Here is a 24538-nt window from a genome sequence, read left to right on the forward strand (position 1 = left end):
TAAACTTTCTTGATGAAGATTAGAAAATCTAGCCAGTTAATTTTCTTAAAACGTACTCCTGAGAGAGAAAATTCTCTTTGTGACCAGTACCAACTAAACACCACAAAGTCCCACATGCTACTGAATAAAGTTTTAACTTTATGTGGCTAAGCAATGACTGTAAGATTGCACACAGGCCCACCAGCAAAACCACAGCTCTCTGAGCCATGGATACATCCCAAGAACATGCTCTGAGGTTGGTGGTGAAGGTGAAAAGCAACGTTGGTTTTTTAAGTTGTAGATGGTATTTTGAATCAAGTCACTTCACACCTGAGCCCGTTTCTATGCCTTGGCCATCCTGCTTGCTCCACTTTTACTCCTTGAAAGCTGCACCGATAATGCTGGGGATCAGAGAAACCATTTAAGTCACTTGTGAGAAGAGGGCACTGCTCGTAACATCACCCTGATCCTCCAGTTTGCTTAAGAAGCAGGAGGCTCTGTATGTCTCTCTGGACAGACGTGACATCAGGCAGTAGAAAAGCCAGGAACTGAGGAAACACATGTCAGGAGAACTACAGGCAGCAGTACCTACCCAGCTCACGTGTGGTCTAATTATAACTGGTTCCAGTATATAAACGAATCGTCACCCTATTAAGTGTACAACCCACATTATAAATAGCAGATAGATGTATACTGTCCATTTTTAAAGTGTTCTTAGAGTTTTGCTGGCCATGGCTAAAATGTTCAATCTGGGGAGTTCCCGTCGTGGCTCAGTGGTTAACGAATCCAGCTAGGAACCATGAAGTTGCGGGTTTGATCCCTGGCCTTGCTCAGTGGGTTAAGGATCCAGTGTTGCCGTGAGCTGTGGTGCAGGTTGCAGACTTGGATCGGATCCTGCATTGCTGTGGCTCTGGCGTAGACCGGTGGCTACAGCTCCGATTTGACCCCTAACCTGGGAACCTCCAAATGCTGTGGGAGCAGCCCAAGAAAATGGCAAAAAAAACCCCAAAAAGACATAAAATGTTCAATTTGGAAAAAGGTTTTGTTGGTTTGTTTTTCTGGGAAGAAACAAAATAAGGATAAGGAAATAGTGAACTTTAAATAAAAAGTTAACCGAGAGAGAAATTAGTTAAACTCAGGAACATAAATTCCATGCAAGCTCACTTTTTGCTTCAAAAATGAACAGCTGACCCCTGGAAAACCGCCAACATAAAAAGGACTTTGCCTATCTAGTCAAGAAGCATAATGATAAATGGGCCACATAAGTGAATTCTATCAGAGGATTCAGAGCACAGCTATCGGTAAGCCTTCATGCAAAACAAACAGCATTTATATTTAAGAAAAAGACAAAGACATGCATGAAAGGTATGTATATTAAAAAGGTATATTTTATATGTACAGAGAAGTAATTGGTAGCATTGCAAATGAGAGGGTTGGGAGTTCCTGTTGTGGCTCAGCGGTAACAAGCCTGACTACTATCCATGAAGATGAGGTTCAATCCCTGCCCTTGCTCAGTGGGTTAAGGATCTGGGATGCTATGAGCTGTGGTGTAGGTCGCAGCCCAGATCCCTCGTGGCAGTGGCTGTGGTGTAGGTCGGCAGCTATAGCTCTTATTTGACCCCTAGCCTGGGAACTTCCAGATGCCACAGGTGCGGCCCTAAAAAGACAAGGAAAAAAAAAAAAAAAAAAAAAAAAGCAGCAGCAGCAAAAGAAAATGGGAAGGTGGGATTGTTTTGTTTCTATGTTGAGGAAAAACTCATAGTACTACCACTTTATTTATACCGACTTAGTCACAATACCAAAAAAAACCTAACATCACTGAGCGCCTACTGTTATCCCTGCTTCACAGCCGGAGAGGCGCGGGGCAGGGAGAGGGGGCACTGCAGTGGGGAGCCACAGTCCAGGCCTGCTCTGCCCACCTGGCGTCTTAGCTTCCTGGGGAAGGAGGCAGGAGTCATGCAGTCGGCACTCAGGATAACTGGATGCTTCTCAAACTATTAACCGACACTTAATAGACACGGCTCCTACTATCAAATACAAATTCTCGGAAGTCAGACGAGTTATCTAAGTCTCAGTTTCTCTATCAGTCTGTCTAGAAATAGTTCTTCCATTTGGCTGTTGTTCTTTGAATTCCTTTATCTAGGAATCTTGCAAAGGGAAGATGGGAGTATAGTTTAGGCCAAAAGGTATCTCAGTTCCATCCAGCCTTACCATCAATCTCTAGAAATTTCAATTGCCACAGCAGCCCTGGGAAGGAGGGGTTGTTAAATTCGATGAGAAAACAGGCCCAGAGGGTTTAAGTAACCTGGCGATGGTCACACAGCCAGTAATAGAACTAGACTGTGACTATGGAAAAGACAGTATCCAAAAGCCTTACTATTTCCACTTACCACTTTAAAAATAGTTATTGCAGCATTCTAGACACACTTTTTAAACATATCTAGGAAGCAACATGGTATATAATTATATATGTTTGCATATAAATTAAGAGAGCATGCCTGTGGAAAAAACCCTCAATTTTCTTGGTTATAGTCATGAAAATTCACCCCAAATATCATTAAGTGCTTTTTAATAGACACTTGCATAATTCAAATGTGTGGCTTCCTAGAGTAAAGAAGCATCTTTTAAGTTCACTGATTCTAGTAAGAGCTGGGTACAAAGGACATCGCTCACCGAAGTCACAGATATCTTGGACCCTGTGTTCGGCAGAATTGGGTAACAAGCCTTCTAAGGAAACCAGAGTGTTTCTTTTTGAAATCTTCACATGCAGGGTTTCTCAGAACACTTCAAGCTAATGCTTGCATCTGAGAGCTGCAGTCTGTCCCACCCAGGAGGAAACTGTTTCAGAACTGAAAAATTTGGTTCCACATCTCCAGTTATCAGATGATATGCTCAAAGCAGGTTTTATCAAGGAACACACAGGGTTAGGGGCCAGTATTTAGTCAATTTTGCCTTGAGCACAGTGACGTTACACTCTGGGGTGGGTGGTTAGCAGGGAGGAAGGGCGGAAGGGCATTCTAGTGCATGTCACTCAGACATCTTCCAATTTCTGGCCTTTTTGCTTTTCATCTATGCTGTACGGGACTCAGAGCGGTTGTTAACGTTTTGCTGTGTGGCTCCTCACATCTTTCCCTTTGTGGGTAGCGCACTAAAGGTAATGTCTAAAACCAAGGGGCAGGAGAGGGATGGCATTGTCCGTGGACTGCCACCCACAGCAGCACATCATCCAGCTTGGTGGGCCCCTGTCATCACAGGGCACAGCCTTCCGGTCTCTCTGCAGAACAACTGGGGACTTGAGCTGCGCTTCGTTTGTGGAAGACGAGAGTTCCTAGCACATCAGCAACATTCCCTGCTGGCAGCTGACCCAGGTCTTTGTATCTTTTCTCAAACCTGTGATTTCTGGATGCCACCATTCCGAGGTTTTCTGTGTAGGGCTTTTCAATAGAGACAGCGTCTACTATCAAGAAAAGAAAAATTCTGTAGAGTTAGACAAATACCTAATCTCAATTTCTCTATCAGTCTATCTAGAAATAGTTCAGGCCGTCTGGAACTTTCATGGAAGTAGGAAGTCATTCAACAAATGCTTGAGCACTGACAACAAGCGAGCACTGTTCTAGGAGCCAGAAATAAAGGTAAATATACAAATAAACCAAATGATGCCATGACAGTTTAATATACTATTTATTTAGATATTAATATGGACAGCCTATTATGCAACATTACAGACGTCTTTCAAAACCTATAATAAAATATAGTCCACCGTCCATCCCAGGAGAAGACAATAGACAAGATCATTCTTACAGTAAGTGTAGCATAAGCATTCACAATAATAGTCCCTTTCTTGGCATCAAAGGGAACAGTTAAAAAGGTTCTCTGCCCCCCACTAGGATTTTAACTTTCCTGAATCATAGCTATTTCAGAGTCAAAAGTCCAACTTCGGTCACCTGTGAAGCTGTGCAGCATCTCATGCTGGAGAGGAGGGAGCCCATCTTACCTTTCAGCCAGTATTTGCCAAACTTGGGCCTGGGGAGAAGGCAGGTGAGTCACAGGGATGTTCTGATTATTTTACAAAGATTGTGTTTCAAAGCTCTAAAAACCCCATTTGGTAGTGGCGGTGGCAGTGGCAGTGAAGAGTATTCTACATTTTGCCAAAGGGATCGTCTCAGCTCTTGAGTCTTGGCACTGTCACTTTTCTGATGGACAGACTTTGAGACTGACTGCTGTTCTCTGTGGAAAGTGAAGGTGGGAAACTCTAACAGCTACTGGTATGAGGCCATATGCAGAGCAAACTGGACTGGCTGTTATGGCTTTTAGAACCTGCTTCCTTTCTTTAGTCTTGACAAACACTTTTTAATCTTTTTTCATATGTCCTGCTAGTCCTAATATAAGATATAAAAGGGCTAAGACTGAGGAAACTTCTTGCTTTTAGGCTGAATGAGGAAAAGAAAAAATCCATTCTCTAATGATGTACTCAACTTTCTCAGATGAAAACAAATACCAAGTGACTTTGACAGACAAGTGTTGGACAATGCTGATTAATTTGATGGAAGGAATTCTGAGTTGAACTACACATATATCAGAATCTAAAATACAGGTGAAAAACAAGACGTACTAGTGTAATAGTCTTCGACCCCTTTGTTTCACGCTGAAGACTACAAAGGTTTTTAACATCAGGCTACTGATGATGGCCAATTAAATATGAAATAAAAACAAGCTCAGGAAGTCTTGCCACATTTGTGGCCGTTTCAAGAGTCTACATAGGAAGAAGGAGAAACCATAGGGTAAAGAGTAAGAGCACTGGATTTTATTTAACTCTAGGTACCATGAGTTTGACATTAGTAGGTAAGACTAATGAATGAGCAGCCATACAGGTTTTTTTTTGGTCACTGTGCTTTCCAAGCACCAATAAATGGAGCTCTTTTTACGATTCAATTCCATCTTTCATAAGCTGGTTGGGTCCTGCTGCATTCTTATTTGTTTCTAATTTACCAGTACATTATTATGTAGTTTACCAAGGATGAGGAGCAAGTCATCATGTGGTACCAAGTTTACATCATCAGAGGACTACAACATGCACATTCTACTCAGTGTAGCTCAAGCAACAGGAACACAAGAAAACAGTTATGGGTGGAGACTTGCCTTTGACAAATTCATGTTCACACTAACTGTGGGTTTAGAAATCTTATTGGGCAGGTACCTACAGCAGTTCTTCAATTGGTATTGGAACATTACACGCATGCACAAGTGATGTGGAGGAGAATGAAGCAGAAGAGGCAGCTGGATGGAGGACAAAGGGAAAGTCAGAGATGTATCAGGGAGGGGCAGATCTCAGCTTTCCACAGCAAGTCTCTGCTCTGTGAGAGAGGCCTGTTGAGCAACGCTTTTGTTCTCATGACCGCGAAGTTTGGATACAACATCTAGAAAGGCCAAATCCTGAACTTCCTTGTGTAGTGATTCTGGAAGGCGAAAACAAGACAACAGATATGCTTCTATTAGGTTGTTCTAATCTTACCATATACTCAATCCAAAACACACACCCCCAAATGCTTACTTAAATATACTGACTTATGAAACTAGGAACAATTCTGGAAAAAGACACAGCAGTAGCCTGGAAATGTCTTTATTAGAGATGTGTTAGGATAAAAAAAAAAAACTTTATAAATGTAAAATATAAAAAAAAGACTCTATAAATCAGATGTCAAGTTCTAAGGTTAAAGTGTTATAATTAAACACAGCTCATGGGACAATCTCGAGGTTCAGTTATATACTCCTTAACCCTAGGATCAGTTCAAATACGAAGTCCAATACTTAGAGAAAAATCTTAGCTCTGTTTCAAATTAATTTTGTGACAAGAAGGTTATACCTCACAGACTTTCAACAATTTCTGTTGTCAGTAGGGTCTTTTTAAGATTTCCTATCTTTCTCTTTTTGGTTATCTTGTTCTATTTCATTTTAATTATAGTAAAACACAGCGCTCTGCTTCAATCCAAAAGTTTAAGGTAATAGCATCCCTCACATGGATGTGTTTATTTTGATAAGATAGAGGTATAAAATTAGAACCAATTTTTTTTTTCTTTTTTAGCAGAAACAGAAGAATCCATTCTAAAATTCAGTTGGCACCTCAAGGGACTCCAGATATCAAACAATCTTGAAAAAGAACAAAGCTGGAAGTCTCACACTTTTTAATTTCAACAGTAACTACAAAGCTACAATAATCAAAAGAGTGTGGTGCTGGTATAAAGACAGAGAGACCAAGAGAACAGAATACAAAGTCCAGAAATAAGCCCTTACATATATGGTCAAATAATTTTCAACAAAGGTGAAATGAGAAAGGGACAGTCTTTTCAACAAATGGTGCTGGAGAAAAAATAAGGTTGGGCCCTTACAACATATATGAAAATTTACTCAAAATAGATCAGAGACCCGAACATAAGAGAGCTAAAACCGAAAGATTCTAAAAGAAAACATAAGGAGAAAACTTGATGACATTGGGTTTAGTAATGATTTCTTCAATATGCATGAGAAGCACAGGCCAACAGAAGAAGAAATAAAGAAACTGGACTTCATCAAAATTAAAAACTGTATCAAAGAACACAATGAATGGTGAAAAGGCAACCCCCGGAATAGGAGGAAATATGTGCGAATCATGTATCCAATAAGGATTTAACATAGAGAATATAGAAAGAACTTCTCCAACTCAACAACAACAAAAAACCTGATTTAAAAAATGGGCAAAGGACGTGAATAAACATTTTATCAAAGATAATATACAAATGGCCAATGAGCAAATGACAAGATCTCTAACATTACCAATCATTGGGGAAATGAAAATCGAAATGACAATAAGATACCACCTCACGTCCATTAGGATGGCCATTATCAAAACAGAAAATAGATATTAGTGAGAATGCAGAAATTAGAACCCCTATGTACTTCTGGTGGGAGTTAAAATGGTGCAGCTATTGTGGAAAACAGTACAGTGGTTCCTCAAAAAATTAAACATAACATTATTGTATGATCTAGGCATTTCATTTCTGTGTATATATGCAAAAGAATAAAGCAGGGACTCAAATAGATTCTATGTACACATATTCATACTGGCATTATTCACAATAGCCAAAAGGTGAAAATAACCCAAATGTCTACTACTGGCTAAATGAATAAACAAAATGTGATACATATAAATTTGGCCTTAAGAAGGAATGGAATTCTGACACATACTACAATACAGATGAGCCTTAAAAACATTATGTTGAGGAAAATAAGCCCAACACAAAAGGACAAATATCATATGATTCCACGTATATGAGGTATCAAGAGTAATAAAATTCATACAGAAAAGTGGTGGTTGCCAAAACCTGGGGAGATGGGTGATTAGGGAGTTATTGTTCAAAGAGTATAGAGTTTCAAGTTTCAGGTCTGTTTATGGATGGTGGGGCTAGTCGCACAGTGATATGAATGTACTTAACCTGCTGAATTGTATACTTAAAATGGTTAAAATGGCAAATTATATGTAAATTTTACATATAATGGCCTGAACAATTATAAACATGCTTGAAAGAAATGAGGAAACCTGAATTTCAGCAAGGAAACAGACGATATAATGAAGAAAATAGAAATTTTAAAACTAAAGTACAGTACTTGAAATAATTTTTTTTTTTTTGGCTTTTTAGGGCTGTACCTGCGGCATATGGAGGTTCCCAGGCTAGGGGTCTAATCAGAGCTACAGCTGCTGGCCTACACCACAGCCACAGCAAGGCCAGATCTGAGCTGTGTCTGTGACCTATGCCACAGCTCATGGCAATGCTGGATCCTTAACCCACTGAGCGAGGCCAGGGATCAAACCCACAACCTCATGGTTCCTAGTTGGATTCATTTCCCCTGTACCACAACAGGAACTCCAATTTTTTTTTTAAATGGCTACACTTTTGGCATACGGAAGTTCCCAGGCTAGGGGTTGAATCAGCGCTGCAGCTGCAGGCCTAAGTCACAGCCACGGCAACACCATGGACCAGGGACTGAACCTGCATCCTAGGGACACTATGTTGTGTTCTTAACCTGCTGAGCTACAAAAGGATCTCCAGAATAAAAAACTTGATAGGCTCAAAACAGAATGGGGAAGACAGAAGAAATAATCAGTGAACTTTAAGACCGAGCAATAGAAATTACCCAATATGAATAACAGAAAGATAATAAACTGGGAAAAAATGAACAAGACCTCAGGGACCTATGGATATAACTAAAAATCTCACACTTGGGTCATTAAAGGCCTTGAAGGAGAATAAAAATAGGTTGAGACTGAAAGAAATATGGTTAAAAACTTTCCAAATTTAGCAAAAGACATAATCCTACAGATGTAAGAAGCTGAACAAACCTTAAATAGGATAATCCCGAAGGAATCCATGCCAACACACATTAGAGTCAAAATTTTGAAAACCCAAAAAAAGTCTTAGAACAGAAATAACATCTGACTTAAAGATGTCAGGGAAAAAACTAATAGGAAGATAGTGGATTTCTCATAAGAAACCATGGAGGCCAGAAGAAAGTGACACAATATTTTTCAGATTTTGAAAGAAAAAAATTAACTCCAAATTCTATACATAGAGAAAATATTTTTCAGAAATGAAGAGGAAATCAAGACATTCTCAAAGAAAATGAATGAATAAGGAATAACAAAGGAGATGAGAATTTGCTGCAAGCAGACCTGCTTATTTCCTTCACAGCCATGGCTTCCTTGTCTAATAAATAGCAGTAATGACAACCAACTTCGCGGATAAAATTATGTCATCTGTAAGCATTACAAAAAAGGTGGGGGGAAGAAACTGTAAATCAACTGTACTTTAAAGAAAAGGTGGGGGGAAATGACACAGTGAATTCAAAAACGGGACCCCACAATATGCTGCCTACACTTCGAATACAGTGAGACAGCAGACTGACGCTAAAAGGGGTAGAAGAAGATCGTGGGGACGTTATTCAAAAGAAAGCAGGAACAGCTATATTACTATTAGATAAAGTAGACTTCAGAGCAAAGAAGACTGCCAGAGCACAGAGAGGAACACTACGTAATGACAGAAAGACACACCTACGAGGAAGGCACAGTGACCCTAAAGGTGTATGTACCTACCAATGGAGCAAACACATGAAGCGAAACCCGACAGAACTGAAGGGAGACACAAATCACCAATTATAGGTGGAGACTGCAACACCCCTCTCTCAATAACTGACAGAACGAGTGGAAAATCAACAAGAATACAGACACACCACGACCAAACAAAAGGATTTAACTGACATTTATAGAACTCACCACTGGATAAGAGCAGGGTACATGTTCTTTTCAACTGTCCATGAAACATACACCAAGATATGCCAATGATTTCTTGAACGAATTCCTTAGCTAATATGATGGTACACAAAATCAGGACTTGTTCTTTATATAAACTAATATTTTAGGGTTAAGGAATCTTAAAGGTATTCATTTTTTAACACTAATTTTTTTGCCTATGTTTGCTATACAATACTTTTCATCACTAAGAATCTTTTGAGAGTATTTGCAATGTACACGTAATTCTCTATCTTCCATGAACTAATTTCTAATGCGTCTTAAACCAAAAGCCACCATTTGTTATTACTTTATATTTAATGTCAACCATATGCTGATGAATATCAAGTGACAGAAGAAAACACATACCAGATCCCATGAGAGCACAGATCAGGACCATGGAATTATACTTGATTTCAGGAGCACTTCTCTCATCTGCTAGTAGTCTGTGTAAAATCTGTACAAGTTTAGCACTTTCTAGATCTTTCTCAGCAGTGCCTGGAACATGAAACAAAGTATCAGTTATACTCACTGAGTATGAACCTGGTATAATCTGGCTAAATAGTGATTCCCTTTCTAGCAACTGATCATGTGAACCCTTCCAAAAGGGACTGATAAATAATAATGACACAGAGATATAATATTAAATTCAGACCTTGTTAAAAGGGTAGATAGATCTAAACTTCAGTAGACATTTCGGGAGCTAAGGCTTAAAATTTGATACTAAAATATTCCTTTACACATGAGGCAATTAAAGACCTTTATTACGAAAACTATTTAACATATACAAAAGAAAAGATGGTATGATATACTCTGAATTATCACCATCTTCAAAAATGATCATGGCCAGGAGTTCCCTTTGTGGCTCAGTGGTTAATGAGCCCGACCAGGGTCCATGAGGATGTGGGTTTGATCCCTGGCCTCATTCAGTGGGTTAAGGATCCAGCGTTGCTGTGAGGTGTGGTGTAGGTTGCAGATGTGGCTTGGATCCTGTGTTGCTGTGGCACAGGCCAGCAGCTGTAGCTCTGATTTGACCCCTAGCCTGGGAACCTCCATGTGCCTCGGGTGTGGCCCTAAAATTAAAAAAAAAAATCATGGCCAAGCTTATATCCTCTGTCCCTAGTCTTATCTACCTATACTCACCAGTCCCCAAATATTTTGGAATAAATCCTATAAATCACATAATTTCCCCCATATGTATTTCAGTATATATTTTGAAGAGAATAGGATTCTGTAATTCCTACTAAAATCCCAATAGGATTTTCTATAGAAAATAGAAAAGCTTATACTAAAATTTATATGCAAAGTTACAGGCCCTAGAAGAGGTAAACAATCTTCATAAAGAATAAAGTGAGAGGAATTCTTCTACCTGATATGAAGGTCACTATACAGTCATCAAGACAGTGCACTATTGGTGGAGAGACAGGTAGACACACAGGTTAAAGGAACTAAAAGAAGACCCCCAAAGTAGACCCATCCAGATATTTTGAACTGATTTTTGACAAAGGTACAAAATCAATTCAGTGGAGGAAAGATAACCTTTTCAACGAATGGTACTGGAGCAATTACATTCACAGGCAAAAAAAGAAACCATATAGAGATATTAACTCAAAAATGATCACAGGCGTAAATATAACTATTTATATTTAGAATATAAACAATCCTCAAAACTTAAAAAAATTGGAAAATGGGCAAAAGATATAAATATGCATTTCCTCAAGGAACATACACAGATGGCAAATAAGCACATAAAGATGTTCAACATCAGCTGTCATTAGAAAAATGGAAATTAAAACTACGTGAGTTATCACTCTACATATATCAGAATGGAAAAAAAATTAGATATAATACTAAATGCTGGTGAGAGTACAGAGAAAACTAGATCACTTCACAGTGCTGGAGGGAATATAAAAAGGTATATAGCCACTCTGGAAAACAGTTTGTGAGTTTCTTAAAAAATCACACACACAATTACCATACAACCCAACAGTTATCTAGTAACTCTTAGTCGTTTATCTAGAGAAATGATAATTTATGTTTACACAAAATACTATACATGAATGTTCCTTTTAGCCTTATTTTTAAAAGTCCCAAAGTGGAATTGGCTCAAGTGTCCTTCAATAGGTGAATGGTTAAACAAACTGGGGGACATACCTATCACAAAATACTATTTAGGAATGAGGAGGAATGAACTATTAATACACACATCAATGACTCTAGGAAATTATGCTGAGCAAATGAAGCCAATTCCACAAGGTCACATACCATATGATTCCATTTATATATTTTTGAAATGAAAAGAAAATTAGAAATGAAGGGTAGATTAGTGGTTTCCAGGGATTAAGGAACAGGGTAGGAGGTAGGTGAGTGTGGTTATAAATGGAGGATCTATGTGCTGTGAGAACTGTTCAGATACACCTACACACCTAAAACCGAATTCAACACAACGCATAAATGAGTACAAGTCAAACTGAGGAAAGAGGACAAGAGGGCTTCCTGTATTATTTCTTACCACTGCATATTATGCATGTTATCAAAACAAACAAAAAAGATAAGGACTCTTAAAATGTTGCTTCAATACTATTATTAAACAAAAAGTTTATAATAAGTCCTTAATAATATCTAAAAACCTGTAAGTATGCAAGTTTAGAAAAACATGCTTTTCAAAGTGTATTATGTATTAAAAAGGTAGTATGGCCCATTTTTAAACCTCGAGCTCAAGAGGCCTAGGAAGCACTAGGAAACAATGAAAACAACAATGGATGCGATTATTTCTTGTTATTTTATATAGTTCTATTATGGTGGATTGATCAGACCCAGGCAAATGCTCAGCTATCAGAAAGCAGATTAAATTACAGCATATTGGAGTTCCCGTCGTGGCGCAGTGGTTAACGAATCCGACTAGGAACCATGAGGTTGCGGGTTCGATCCCTGGCCTTGCTCAGTGGGTTAAGGATCCGGCGTTGCCGTGAGCTGTGGTGTGGGTCGCAGATGCGGCTTGGATCCCTTGTTGCTGTGGCTCTGGTGTAGGCCGGCGGCTACAGCTCCGATTCGACCCCTAGCCTGGGAACCTCCATATGCCACAGGAGTGGCCCTAGAAAAGGCAAAAAGACCAAAAAAAAAAAAAAAAAATTACAGCATATTTAGAAGATACCAGTTATGAAGGGCACAAAACCAGATTCATCCTAGGACGGGAGGTCAAGGATATTCTGAAATTGCTCCCTTACTTTTAAGCCTCACCAAACTTTCAATGTCTTCACCAACACTCACCTCTCCATCATAGCTTCCCTTCTTAAAGGTGTCTGGACTTCTGGACTGACTCACATAATCTACCCAAACCATGGCAGAAATCGCAGGCTGGGCCAGGACTCAAACGGACCTCCACAGCATCTCTAACTTAAGTCAGTGACCAAAGCCACAAACATTTTTCTTAAAGTCTTTTGTCTTTAGAATTCAAGAAAAATTTTATATCCTACTTACACCTATGATTTTGAAAAAATTATGAATTGTTTTAAAGTTTATAACCCTTTAAGAGGACAAAAATTCAAATCTCTCATACCTGAATTCTGAGTAAACCTGACACTGGAGGAAGACATATGTTTATCTTTTGGCTTCTTCCTGGGATAAGGGTTGGTGGGTCCACTTGCCCCAGTGTGAGAATTATGGACATAAATCATCAGTGGGAAGAGTGATCAGTTAACTGTATTTACTCAAATGGCTTTGAACTAAGCAGGACACGTCTACAAAGTCTATAGTCCTCCTTAGTGTAAGGCAGCCTCAGGTCTTTCCACAGGCCATGCGATTTTGTTTTTTTTTCCTTTGCCACACTCACAGCACATGGAAGTGTCAGGCCAGGGATGGAATTCAGGCCACAGCTGCTGCAATATTGGATCCTTAATCCCCGGGCTGGGGATCAATGAACCTGCACCACCACAGAGATAGCACAGATCTCCAATCCAATGCCACAGTGGCAACTCCCATTGTGACTTTGATTGTCCCCAGGTGATTGTATTAGAGGTTGGTTCCCAGACAAAGTTGCTACTTATAAGCTAGACTTCTATGAGCTAGTGTCTCATGAAGAATTCTGAGCAACAGGAATGCTACTGCTGCTCAGGGGATGTTTTCTTAAGTGGCCATAAAAGTCAAATCAACCTTCAGGCACTGCCCTAAATATGTTACCAAAAGAACCACCAAAAGAGACAGCTGTGGTGACATTCTACAGAATATGATTTTCCATATACTGATACAGGTACACACACACATTGGCAAAATACATCCTGGTCAAGGTTCTGACTTCTATTCCACTCCTGTCCTTTCTTTCATCCAAGATAAAAATAGGAGAAAGTAAGTTTGTCACTGGGGTACTTACCCAATTCTAAAGCTGCTATTAGTGCCAAAGCAACAAGGGCTTCATTCTGCATTATTACATGTTCACTAGTTGCCATGGTAACTAGATGCTTGATGCCACCACTTTGTACAATGGTTTTAATTACATCCTATAATAAATAAATATCACAGTTATAAACTTTAATTTTAAACATAAAGAAACTGCATTAAAATCAGCCAACTCACTGTTGAGTGGTTTTCTGACAGTGTCCTATATGAATCATTACATTTAACCATATTTTTTTCCTTCACAGAAGGAAAAAGGTTTTAGCTTTAAATAAAATCATCAAAAGATGACAATTATCTAAATGAAAAAAACCATTGTAGTTCATATCAAGGAACTGAGTCCCAGAAGCTACCGAAGTCAAAGAAAAGTGCCATTGCCGCAAATGCTGACTTACACAAGATCAACAAAAGAGAATAAAACTTGGAATAATTTTTTTTAAAGTTCTTCTTTTGAAAGCTTTATGATAACACCACATGCACTAGGTGAAGCTCTTTATGTATGTATGTTTGCATGTTTACATGTTTACAGCTTTTTAAAACCTTTGTTGGTTGGATCTGACAGAACTGGATTACATACAAAGGCCTTGAACAGAACCTAAAATGCTGCCTCCCTCACTTCTCATGGTACCTACAGCGCTGTCCTCTCCAATGGCGGAGGGAGCAGTGGGCTCCAGACTCAGTATATCCCAGCACTAACACTGACTTTGAGCAAATTACTGAGTTCTCTGCATCTCAGAGACCCCACCTGTAACACTGAGATAACATAAGTGTATATCTTATAGGTTTTTGTTATAATTACAAAGTTATGACATGAAAAGCACACATAAATGTATAAAACAAAGGTTGGATGAAAACAATGGTTATGTTTATTTCTGGTACCCATTTTTGCCTTCACCTCACTTAGGGTTTTGTTGCCTTAAAACTCTTCGATTAAATATGATTTAGTAGAAAGTCTCAATTATAGAATATTTAAAAAGTAACTTTACTACTTTTTACTCTTTTTAGTAATTTGAAGTAGGCACTAAATATTTTAAGTAGCCTGTCCAAATTAGCTTCAATGGCACAAAACTAGCTATAATTAAAAATACCTTTCAAATTAATTTGCTAAAATATTTGAAAAAAGGAAGTTTCTTTTCTATTTAGAGACAGTATCTTTGCTTTGAGCCTAAACTTATTCTGTGATTAAATATTCTAAAATAATAGAGTCTAAGTACTGAGTTTTTATGGTAGCTATGTCTTTCCCCATCAACTTCTTTTAGAAAGTGAGAAACTATCTAATTTTCTACTGAAAAGAATACTTGCCAATACAGTCACCCCTCTGTATCTGTGGGTTCAACTAACCATGTATCAAAAATATTCAGGGAAAAAGAATTTCGTAAAGTTCAAAAAAGCAAAACTTGAGTTTGCTATGTGCTGGCAACTGTTTAGTATTTACAACTATTTACGTAGCATTTACATTGTATTAGGTATTATGAATAATTAAGAGATGATTAAAGCATGTGGGAGAATGTGTGTAGGTTAGATGCAAATACCACACCACTGTATATAAGGGACTTGAACACCTGCAGATTTTGGTTATCTGAGAAGGGGTCCTGGAATCAATCCCCCTCAGATACCACAGGATGACCACATACTGCTTACTCAGACGCAGTTTATTGGAAACTGATGTGGAATTCTTAAAATCAGTGAGTAATTTTACAAAAATCACAAAGCAGCTTGTTGAGTAAAGAAGACCACAAGAGAGTCACAAGATAACATATGCAGTCCTCTAGGAAGGTTCCTGGACAGTCATGTCATCCTCTCTTTTGTGATTCACCTTAAACAGTTCCCCGGAGTAGAAAGATGGGAAAGAAATGAATGAAAAAAATGTGTACATCAGAAACGAATTACACCCCACCCCCGGGCCTGTAAATCCAAACATAGCTTCTTTTCCATCTCACTTTTCTGGAACAGTTATCTGAGTATTTCTCTTTAAAATGCCTGCCCTCACTCCTACATCAATAAATGCTTATTGAGTAGCTACAGTCTAGAGTTACTCTGCTGCATTAGAATGGAGGACAAAAGACAGACGGAGCACTGCACGTGTGTTCTGACAAAGAGATCATTACTATTGGTAGCCAGCTATCCTTTAGGGAGCAATACCTAGACACCGAGCATGGTACTGGGTAGTCTATGGATAGAAATTCATTTTAATTCCTCATAGAAAACTTCCTTTAGCTAGATATTACCTCTGGTTCTTAGATGAAACTGAAGCTTGGATTAAGAAATGGAATTTGCCTCAAGTCAGACAGCTGATTAAATGGTAAAAAGCCAAGATTCAGATCTAGACAGTTTGACGGCCAGGTCTTGTTTTTTTTTTTTAAACAATCTGTGGCATCTACAAAAGTATACATACTAAATTCATCACAGTGCCAAGCAGAGGCAACTGTTTAATGTGATTTGAAGAGGCTCTATAAATGCGTTTTAAAGCTATATTTTAATTTCAACATAAAAAAAATATCAGCACCACTTTATAGAGCAAGAAGATTCATCTGGAGGATTACAAATAATTTTAACCAATACACCTCTAAAATTAATCCAGAGATTATTTTAACCTCTCTGAAACCACTTCAGTTATAGTGAGTAGACATTTCTCTGGGTAATCCTTCTAAATCCTTGATGTCTCTGTAAAAACACTATTTTATTTCATAGTCCTATTTTCCAAGTTTTCTTATGAAAGGCAAAATTTTGGTATGTGTGTGTGTGTGTGTATATATATATATATATATATAACCAAGGAATGTATATATATATATAGGCAAAATTTTGGTATGTGTATATATATATATAAGCAAGGAAAATTACCTATGTTTACAGTCTCACATATTCAGCATTTACAGTCAATTTGCTCGTAATGTTGAGATAAAGCCAGCTAAACAACAATGATTACAATGGAATGTTCTGAGACAGGCTTGACTTTGAGATAATTTAGAAGATTGCAGGCTGGTATAGCTACTGAATCACCTACCAAAATTTTTATTTTTCTACATTATATCATCAAAGCTCTCAGTATAGGATTTAAATAAATGTTTGTTGAAGTGACTAATACATTTGTTTAAACAAGTTTTTAGCTTAGTAACTGGAGAAGAATGTTTAAAGGCTAAAGAAAAGTGCCTACTTTGAAAGGAGGCATTTTTATATTCCTAGAGTAGAGGCAAACTGTATTTCTTTCTCCATTTTATTTTTCTTTTTAGGGCTGCACATGCGGCATATGGAAGTTCCCAGGCTAGGGGCTGAATCAGAGCTACAGCTACCAGTCACAGTCACAGCAATGCGGGATTTGAGCTGTGTCTGCAACCCTTACCACAGCCCCAAGGCAACACCCCATCCCTGACCCACCGAGCGAGGCCAGGAATCAAACCCGCATCCTCATGGATACTAGTCAGATTCATTTCTGCTGTGCCACAATGGGAACTTCCTCTTTCTCTATTTTTGACATCTATAGTCAGAAAGTCCACCTAGTTGGTGAAGAGTCCTAACCTAAGGGAAGATGTGAAATTTCCTAGTGGCATAAGCATAAGAACCCACTGTATATGGCTGAGGTACCAATGCCAGTGTGAAATCCCATGAATCAGTGCAAACCTCTGGAGGACTGGACTCTACGACAGAACTCAGAGTAACTTTAAAAGGAGTAGAATCTTCGAAGTTTAATAACATTAGGAGAGAGCTGTGATTTACAAACAGTGGGTTAAGGATCCATAGAAATGTAACAAATTTGTACCTAGCATTTATTTTAAAAGTTTATTTCAAAGCAGCAATTTCCAAAGTATGGCCAGTGGAATGTTACTAGATGCCTCGTGCAAAAAAGATGCACAAATTGTTTGGGAATCAGTGAATTAAATAAAGTGAAGGAGGTTCCTTTAGAGTAATACTAATGTGTGCTGTGAATTCCAAAGGCAAGTAAAAGGAATGCACTATTTCCTTAACTAATCTGACCATAAAACCCTTTTTCTTTGTGGAACATTTCTTGGGGTTAGTATTTGATGGAATCTATTTTGAGAACTGCTCAAAAAGAATCATCAACTCCTTTAATGTCTGCTAAATTTAAAAATAATTTAATAATTCTAATCCAAAGCTCCAAGATACACCTTGTATCCTGACCCTTAAGGTCTAGGAACCAAGATTCCTACTGCCTCTTAGCCACTATCATCTCAACTGTAAGGAAGATATGCAAAGGGAAAAACAGACCATTTGGTGCTGAATTAGAAAGAAGTTATATAATGCAACTGAAACTGTAACCCTCTATCATTTTTTATCACATGTGTGGGCACACACACATATCTAGACAGGTACCATCCCATATTTCTCACGCCTTTTCAAAGAACCTACATGGTGACTAATGCTTCATGGGCACTTGAAAACTACTTAGGGGGAGGGCGTATAGGATTAGATGACGGAAAGGGAAATCTGTGCTAATGAAACTCACAGAAAGCCTCATAACCTCGTATCGCAACTTAATATTATAGCATTTCAACAGTTTTGGTTCCAAGATTTGATTAAGGTAACAGACATGTATCTTCCCATGGATGCATTTTTGTGTCCACTAATGGGTTGTTACGTAATTCTGTCAGGTGATACTGAACTGAAGGGATATTATGGATTAATGTAGTCTTTGTTGGCCTAACAACCACATGTAACAAGAATTTAGCTGGGAGTTCCAAATTCAGATGCCAAAACACGTCTCTGTTGTAATCTAGTTCACTAAATTATGGTCTGCCTTTAAAAAACAAACAAACAAACAAACAAAAAAAACCCTGGCAAGAATTCTCATGGGATGGAGCAAAAAATTAGGGTTAAGACCCCCAAAAGTGTAGAAGACTGATTTGGGAGTAAGCAAGTTAGGGGATGTCAGTTCTTCCTACAGTCACTTATTTCGATGAATGACATAATTACCCCACCTGGTGCTAAGCCCCAGATTCGGAATTATCTCTAAAACCTCCTTGGAGCCTACCTCGAATTCTGTCAATTCTACCACTTGTATCTTTTTCAAATCCTTCCCTTCTTCTCCATCCTCACGACTCCTATTGGGTTGAACCATGTAAGTTTCTGGGTGTCAAAAATGATTGAATATCAGCAATTTCAAATGGTTTAACCCCAAACCTTAATTCAAGCTTTCATCTCTCCTGTAGATTTCTGCAATACTTTTCTGTTTTCCTTGTCCCTAGTAAGCTCCAGAGTCATCCTTCCAATAAAAACCAAAGAATGGCACTCTGCTGCTTAAAATACATTAAGAGCTCCCTAATTCTCTACAGAATCTATCCATAGGCCTAAACTCGGCACATAACTCATCCTGATCCTCACTTTTCTTCCTCTCTGGCTCCACACTCTGTGCTCTAGCACTACTGTTTTACTTGCAGTTTCCCTCTCAAACTATGTTGTTTTAGATCCCTGTGCTACTGAATACACTCTTGTCTTTGTTTGAAAGGTCCTTCCATCCTCTGTCTTCCCACTCTCCTCCTGAGAGATTCCACAATATCCTCATCAACCTCTAAAACATGAGCCCTTCTGAGATGCCCAGACAAAGTTGGTCTCTCTTTCCTCTAAGTGATATCTGAAAGGAGTATGTGGCTTTAATGCTGTTTTTATATCTGTCCTCCCACTAGACAGTTAATTCTTCAAAGTCATACTATATTTTACAATATTTATAATGCAAGCACCAAAATGTTAACTGTTAAGTGAGCAAATGGGCCTGACAGAGCAGTTATGGTGACGACGTAAAAGGTATACCCCATGAGATCATTTTGTCTTCTTTCTCGTACTTTCCATCCTGTCAACATAATGCTTGGTCCTGTACTGGTGTCAGTGAAAATGGATGAGCTTTTAGGCTGTGCTGGGTTTGATAGGTAGTAGGAAGGTCCTAGTTAATAGCTGCTTTTGCTCCAGGGAAGGATGCCAAGAGGTAGCATCTGATGGGGAGCACATTCCTGTGGCCAACCAGTTGGAACAGCTATTATGGTGAAGTCAATCATTTATATGAAGGAGATTTATGCAAGTCAAGGAAAACTTTTAAGCTGCTTCTCTTGCCATCTCCTTTTAATCTGCTTCATAAAGAAACAAAAAATTGCTGGTGGATTTTAGTTCTAAGCTGTCTTTCATCTCATACACAATCATTACTGTAGCTATAAACAAGTGAAATGGCCAAAGGCTCATTTTAAAAAGTGATTAAAAAAAGAGGTATGTAATCTAGATCCTAAATCAGCTGCTGAACTGCTGGCCTGAGTCCCTACCACTGTGATCTTTAAAACAGTTCATTTGTTCATTCACTCGACAAACTTTTTTTTTTTTTTTTTTTTTCCTTTTTAGGGCCACATCCGTGGCATATGGAAATTTCCAGGCTAGGGGTGAAATCAGAGCTACACAGCTGCTGGCCTAAACCACAGCCACCACAATGCAGGATCAGAGCTGTGTCTGTGACCTACACCACAGCTCACAGCGATGCCAGATCCCTAGCCCACTGAGCAAGGCCAGGGATCGAACCCCCAACCTCATGGTTCCTAGTCGGATTTGTTTCCACTGTGCCACAATGGGAACTCCATCACTCAATGAAAATTTTTAAATAACTCACTATGTACCAGATATACATTAGGCTGGACACTGACATGAAAATGGATTTTGTCCAACTTCATGAGTTCTGGGCATCATATACTCTCTAGTTACCATTTAATTTCTAAGTATCAGTAGCTGGCTGGGTCAATGCCTGGCACACAAAAGATACTTGACACTGATGATGGTAATGGTGGTGGCAGTAACAGCAGCAGCAGCAGCAACAGCAACCTCCATGTACTGAATCCCAGGTGCCAAGCTGAGCACTTTGCACATGTGATCTCACAGAATCATCCTCACAGCACGTTGGTGTAGGTATTATCCCAATTTTTATAGGTTAAGATACTTCTGAGAAGAGAAGACACCTGACCAAGTAAAAAGCAGCCATACAATGTGAACTCACCTCTGATTCCAAAGCCTTCCTCTTACCTATTGTGGAAGAGAACTAAATAAAAAAAGCTCAATCTTCAATTATTTTTTCGGAATTGGTGATTCATGTATTTATACATGAATACAGAGACATGAGAGCTTATGACAGGATCGATGATACCGAGTTTCCAAAAAGGCCACTGGCATGTTTTCTGGTGAACACTTTCCTCTGGGACTTACTTTTGATTTACTGTGTCGTATGAGGGCAGAGAGCAGCCTGTTCGACTCCCCCATGACACCAGCGTGATCTTTGGCTTCGCACCACTCCACCAAACGCTCCACTAACTTAACATTCTTTCCCAGTTGTTCAGCAGCTTCTGCTATAGGAAAGAAGGCAAACCATAAAGGAATGAATCACTGACAGGCAATCAACCGAAACAATTGGTAAAGATGTACGAGTGGGAAGGAAAATTACATGTCTGAAAAATACAACACTTGTATTAAAGCAAAAACAGCAAATATTCCATATCTGATGGGCTACTGAGCTTTCTCTATAAAGGTGTGGACTTTCACACAAAAAATAAAAATAAGCTACTTTGGATTCTTTTGGTTCTGCCTGGTAGTCTGCTAGTACTCTGGCAAACTGTAATGAAGAGCTTTTAGAAGTACTCTGAGGAATCAATACAGAGAAAGGTTTAGAATTTATGAATTAGTAAATATAACTCATTCCAAGAAGTGACTTTCACTATTGTTTCTACAAACAGAAAAATGACCTCCCTGTTTGCAAAACAAATTTAAAAAAAATTCTGACTGTTACTACATTGAAACCTGATGATTTTGAAGACCAGGTAAAAACGAAAATGCCAAAACAAAAAAACCTCTCAAGGACTGCCAATAAATCAATGCAAAGCCAGATTATATGTACTAATAGAGATGCCATATAATTTCCATTTAAAGTCAATTATAACAAGCATGGAAATTAATAAATTCGTTCTAAAACCAACCTCTTTTTGCCTTTTATTTGCTACTTATCTTTATGATTACATAATTCTGAGAGCTAAAAACAGGTCTTTTTTCAACTAGAGGCACATTAAGACTATTATACCAAAAATGCACCTTAGGAAAGCATTTCTTTACCTTGCGCATCTATTAACATTCTTAATGTTCCCAGAAGTTTGAACTGAACTGGGGGCATTTCAGATTTAAGGAATTTTAAAACTGCCTCTGTGACTCCAGCTGATAACATCTTTGCTTTATTTACAACTAGAGAAAGAGAGAAAAAAGACTGTGGTTAAAATGATGTTAGCATTTCTGATGATAAACATTCAATTTATTTAATACACATCTAGTGAGTGTCTTATTATCTTTAACGCCATGTGTTACATTTTTCTATTTAAACAAACCTTGTTACTTTCTGTTAATTTTCAGAATTGAATTGGGAGTGGGAGGGCTGGGAGATAGGTATCCTATTTGTTTGCAGGAGTATAAAAGTTATATTCATTGGCTTTTAGAATTAAATTATAAAGCTAGTAATTTGTAAAGGAAATCTGACATTGCCTTTTTATTCATAAAAAGCACAATTCCTCAGCTTTACTGTTTCTTTTTACCTCTGTCCTTGACCCAACTGTATTAGTATAGATATTATAGACATTAATAAACATATTAATCTGTCACATGAGTCAAACTGATTTCATATAGATTGCATTTTCATACAGTTATACTATTTAACCTAATCTGAAATTTCTCTTTAGAAAGGAGAATAAAAGGATAATTTTAACTATATCCTCTATCATTTCCCATGATAATATGATTTCAAAAGCCTCTAATCCAAAAAGCCACATTAAGGCTATTTTAAAAAACTGTATGTCTGCTTGCAGGAAAAAATAAAAAATCCTTAAAAGTCATTCTTTAGGGGACTCTGCTAATTGATAACATTATCTAACCTCAACTGAAAAAGCTTAAAAAAGCTTAACTATACAATATGATGCAAATCTAGGAATTCACAAAAGGTAATAGAATATTTGATCTGAAAAAGGAAGATTATGCTTGTATATCTCAGGAAACTTATTAACATATGATCTCCACTTACTAAGAAAAATGTAAACAATCTGAAGGCTATGCCTTTTCTTTTCTTGGTCAGAGCAGGTCCACAAATCACATAAAGTAAATATCTTCCCCAAACCACAGATTTTATTCTTTTTTTTCCGCTCTTTAGGGCCCGACCTGTGGCATATGGAAGTTCCCAGGCTAGGGGTCGAACTGGAGCTGTGGCTGCAGGCCTACACCGTAAACACAGCAATGTGGGATCTGAGCTCCGCCTGTGACCTATACCACAGCTCATGGCAATGCCGGATCCTTAACACACTGAGCGAGGCCAGGGATCGAACCCACATCCTCATGGACACTAGTCAGATTCGTTTCCACTGCGCCACAATGGAAACTCTGAGATTTTATTCTCACGTGGCTGCCTCCCACTCTTAGGTCTTACCTGGAATGGCGAGGTTTCTGAGGGCACTTAGTGCTGCATGTTGCACAGTTACATTCCCATCTTCCACATGTCTGTCCAGTAAATCCATCAGTTTCTCTACAATTCCATTGTCTACCATGTGGATACAATTTCCATCTAAAGAACAATAAAAAACAATTTCCTTCTTTACAAATATATATAAATATTTTGCTATACTGATGTCTGCCTATTATTGACATATGGAGCTATAGGAAAAATAAAATGAATTATCTTTCTCACATAAGATTTATAGTTTTTTTTTTAACTGAATGAAAAATCTGATTTTAAGATTCCTAAAATAGATAAAATTTTAAAAAATATGAACACTGGCCAAAAAACCCTCTAGCAGAAATATGCCAGAATGAGTAAGTAGAAACGACATGCTTAAAATATCCTCCAATAGTGCCCATTTATAAAGAAGTATGCTAGTGTTCTGCCAATGCTACAGTGACAGTTCTCTACATTTTGTTATCATGGCTGATATTTGAATTATTTTTTTAAGGATAGGAGTTTAGAAACATGTACAAAGCAGAGAGAATATTATAATGAACTACTACTTTATTTAAAAATTTAATTAAAATTTTTTAGCTGCATCTACAGCACATGGAAGCTCCCCAGCAGGACTCAAACCCGCACCACAGCAGTGACCAAAGCCGCTGCAATGACAATGCCAGATCCTTAACCCATTGTACCACAAGAGAACTCCTGTAATGAACTACTATTTATCCTACATTTAGCTTCAATAATCATCAGTATTTTGCCAGTTTTAATTTTACCATGATGGTCCCCAAAAAGAAGGCAGGAAAAATAGGATAAGTCATCTATTACAACATGCTATGACAACAGTTCGTTTTCAAATAAAATCAAGTTAAAAGCAAACATTCATGTTTCCTAGACACGGTACAAGAATAACTTTCTAGAATGAATAGCAGAAGTGTCAGACTTCAGAAACATACATGATGGTCTGGTGCCTCTGAACTATTATATTCTGGGGGAGGGAGGAATTAGAAAGATGGGAATAACATACATACACTACTGCACAAAATAGATTATTAACAAGAACCTACTGTAAAGCACAGGGAAATCTACTCAATAGTTTGTAATAATCTACACGGGAAAAAATGGATATATATAATGTGTGCCTGTATGTATATGAATAATTGATAACTTTGCTTTACACTTGAAACCAATACAACATTGAGTTAACTGTACTCCAAAAAAGCAATAAAAAAGGGAAATATTCGGTCTTAAACCAGACGGTTACCAACACTTAAGATGTGTAGACATAAAAGTATAAACTGAGGCACAATAACCCTAAAATGAACACTCAGATGACTAAATCCAAAATAAAATCACCAGGCCAAAGGGCATATCCTCCCAGATCAGATGTA

The 24538-nt window shown here is 38.1% G+C and overlaps 1 protein-coding gene across 5 annotated transcripts in view; it reads right to left on the minus strand.

Annotated features, from left to right (window-relative positions):
* Nucleotides 3642-24538, minus strand: part of RAP1GDS1 (Rap1 GTPase-GDP dissociation stimulator 1) — a 140690-nt gene continuing 119793 nt past the window's right edge. For 3 of the 5 annotated variants that reach the window (XM_021101742.1, XM_021101740.1, XM_021101744.1), the window contains 6 exons: nt 23130-23264; nt 21779-21904; nt 20882-21021; nt 13668-13794; nt 9668-9796; nt 3642-5435 (listed from right to left, as the gene is read on the minus strand). In XM_021101742.1, the coding sequence (XP_020957401.1) occupies nt 5308-5435; nt 9668-9796; nt 13668-13794; nt 20882-21021; nt 21779-21904; nt 23130-23264 (785 nt within the window). In that variant the 3' untranslated portion in view covers nt 3642-5307. The remainder of the gene's footprint in view (nt 5436-9667; nt 9797-13667; nt 13795-20881; nt 21022-21778; nt 21905-23129; nt 23265-24538) is intronic. The other 2 variants (XM_021101741.1, XM_021101743.1) reach the window with 1 other exon arrangement.

Source organism: Sus scrofa, chromosome 8, assembly GCF_000003025.6.
Source record: "Sus scrofa isolate TJ Tabasco breed Duroc chromosome 8, Sscrofa11.1, whole genome shotgun sequence".
Lineage (NCBI taxonomy): Eukaryota > Metazoa > Chordata > Mammalia > Artiodactyla > Suidae > Sus > Sus scrofa.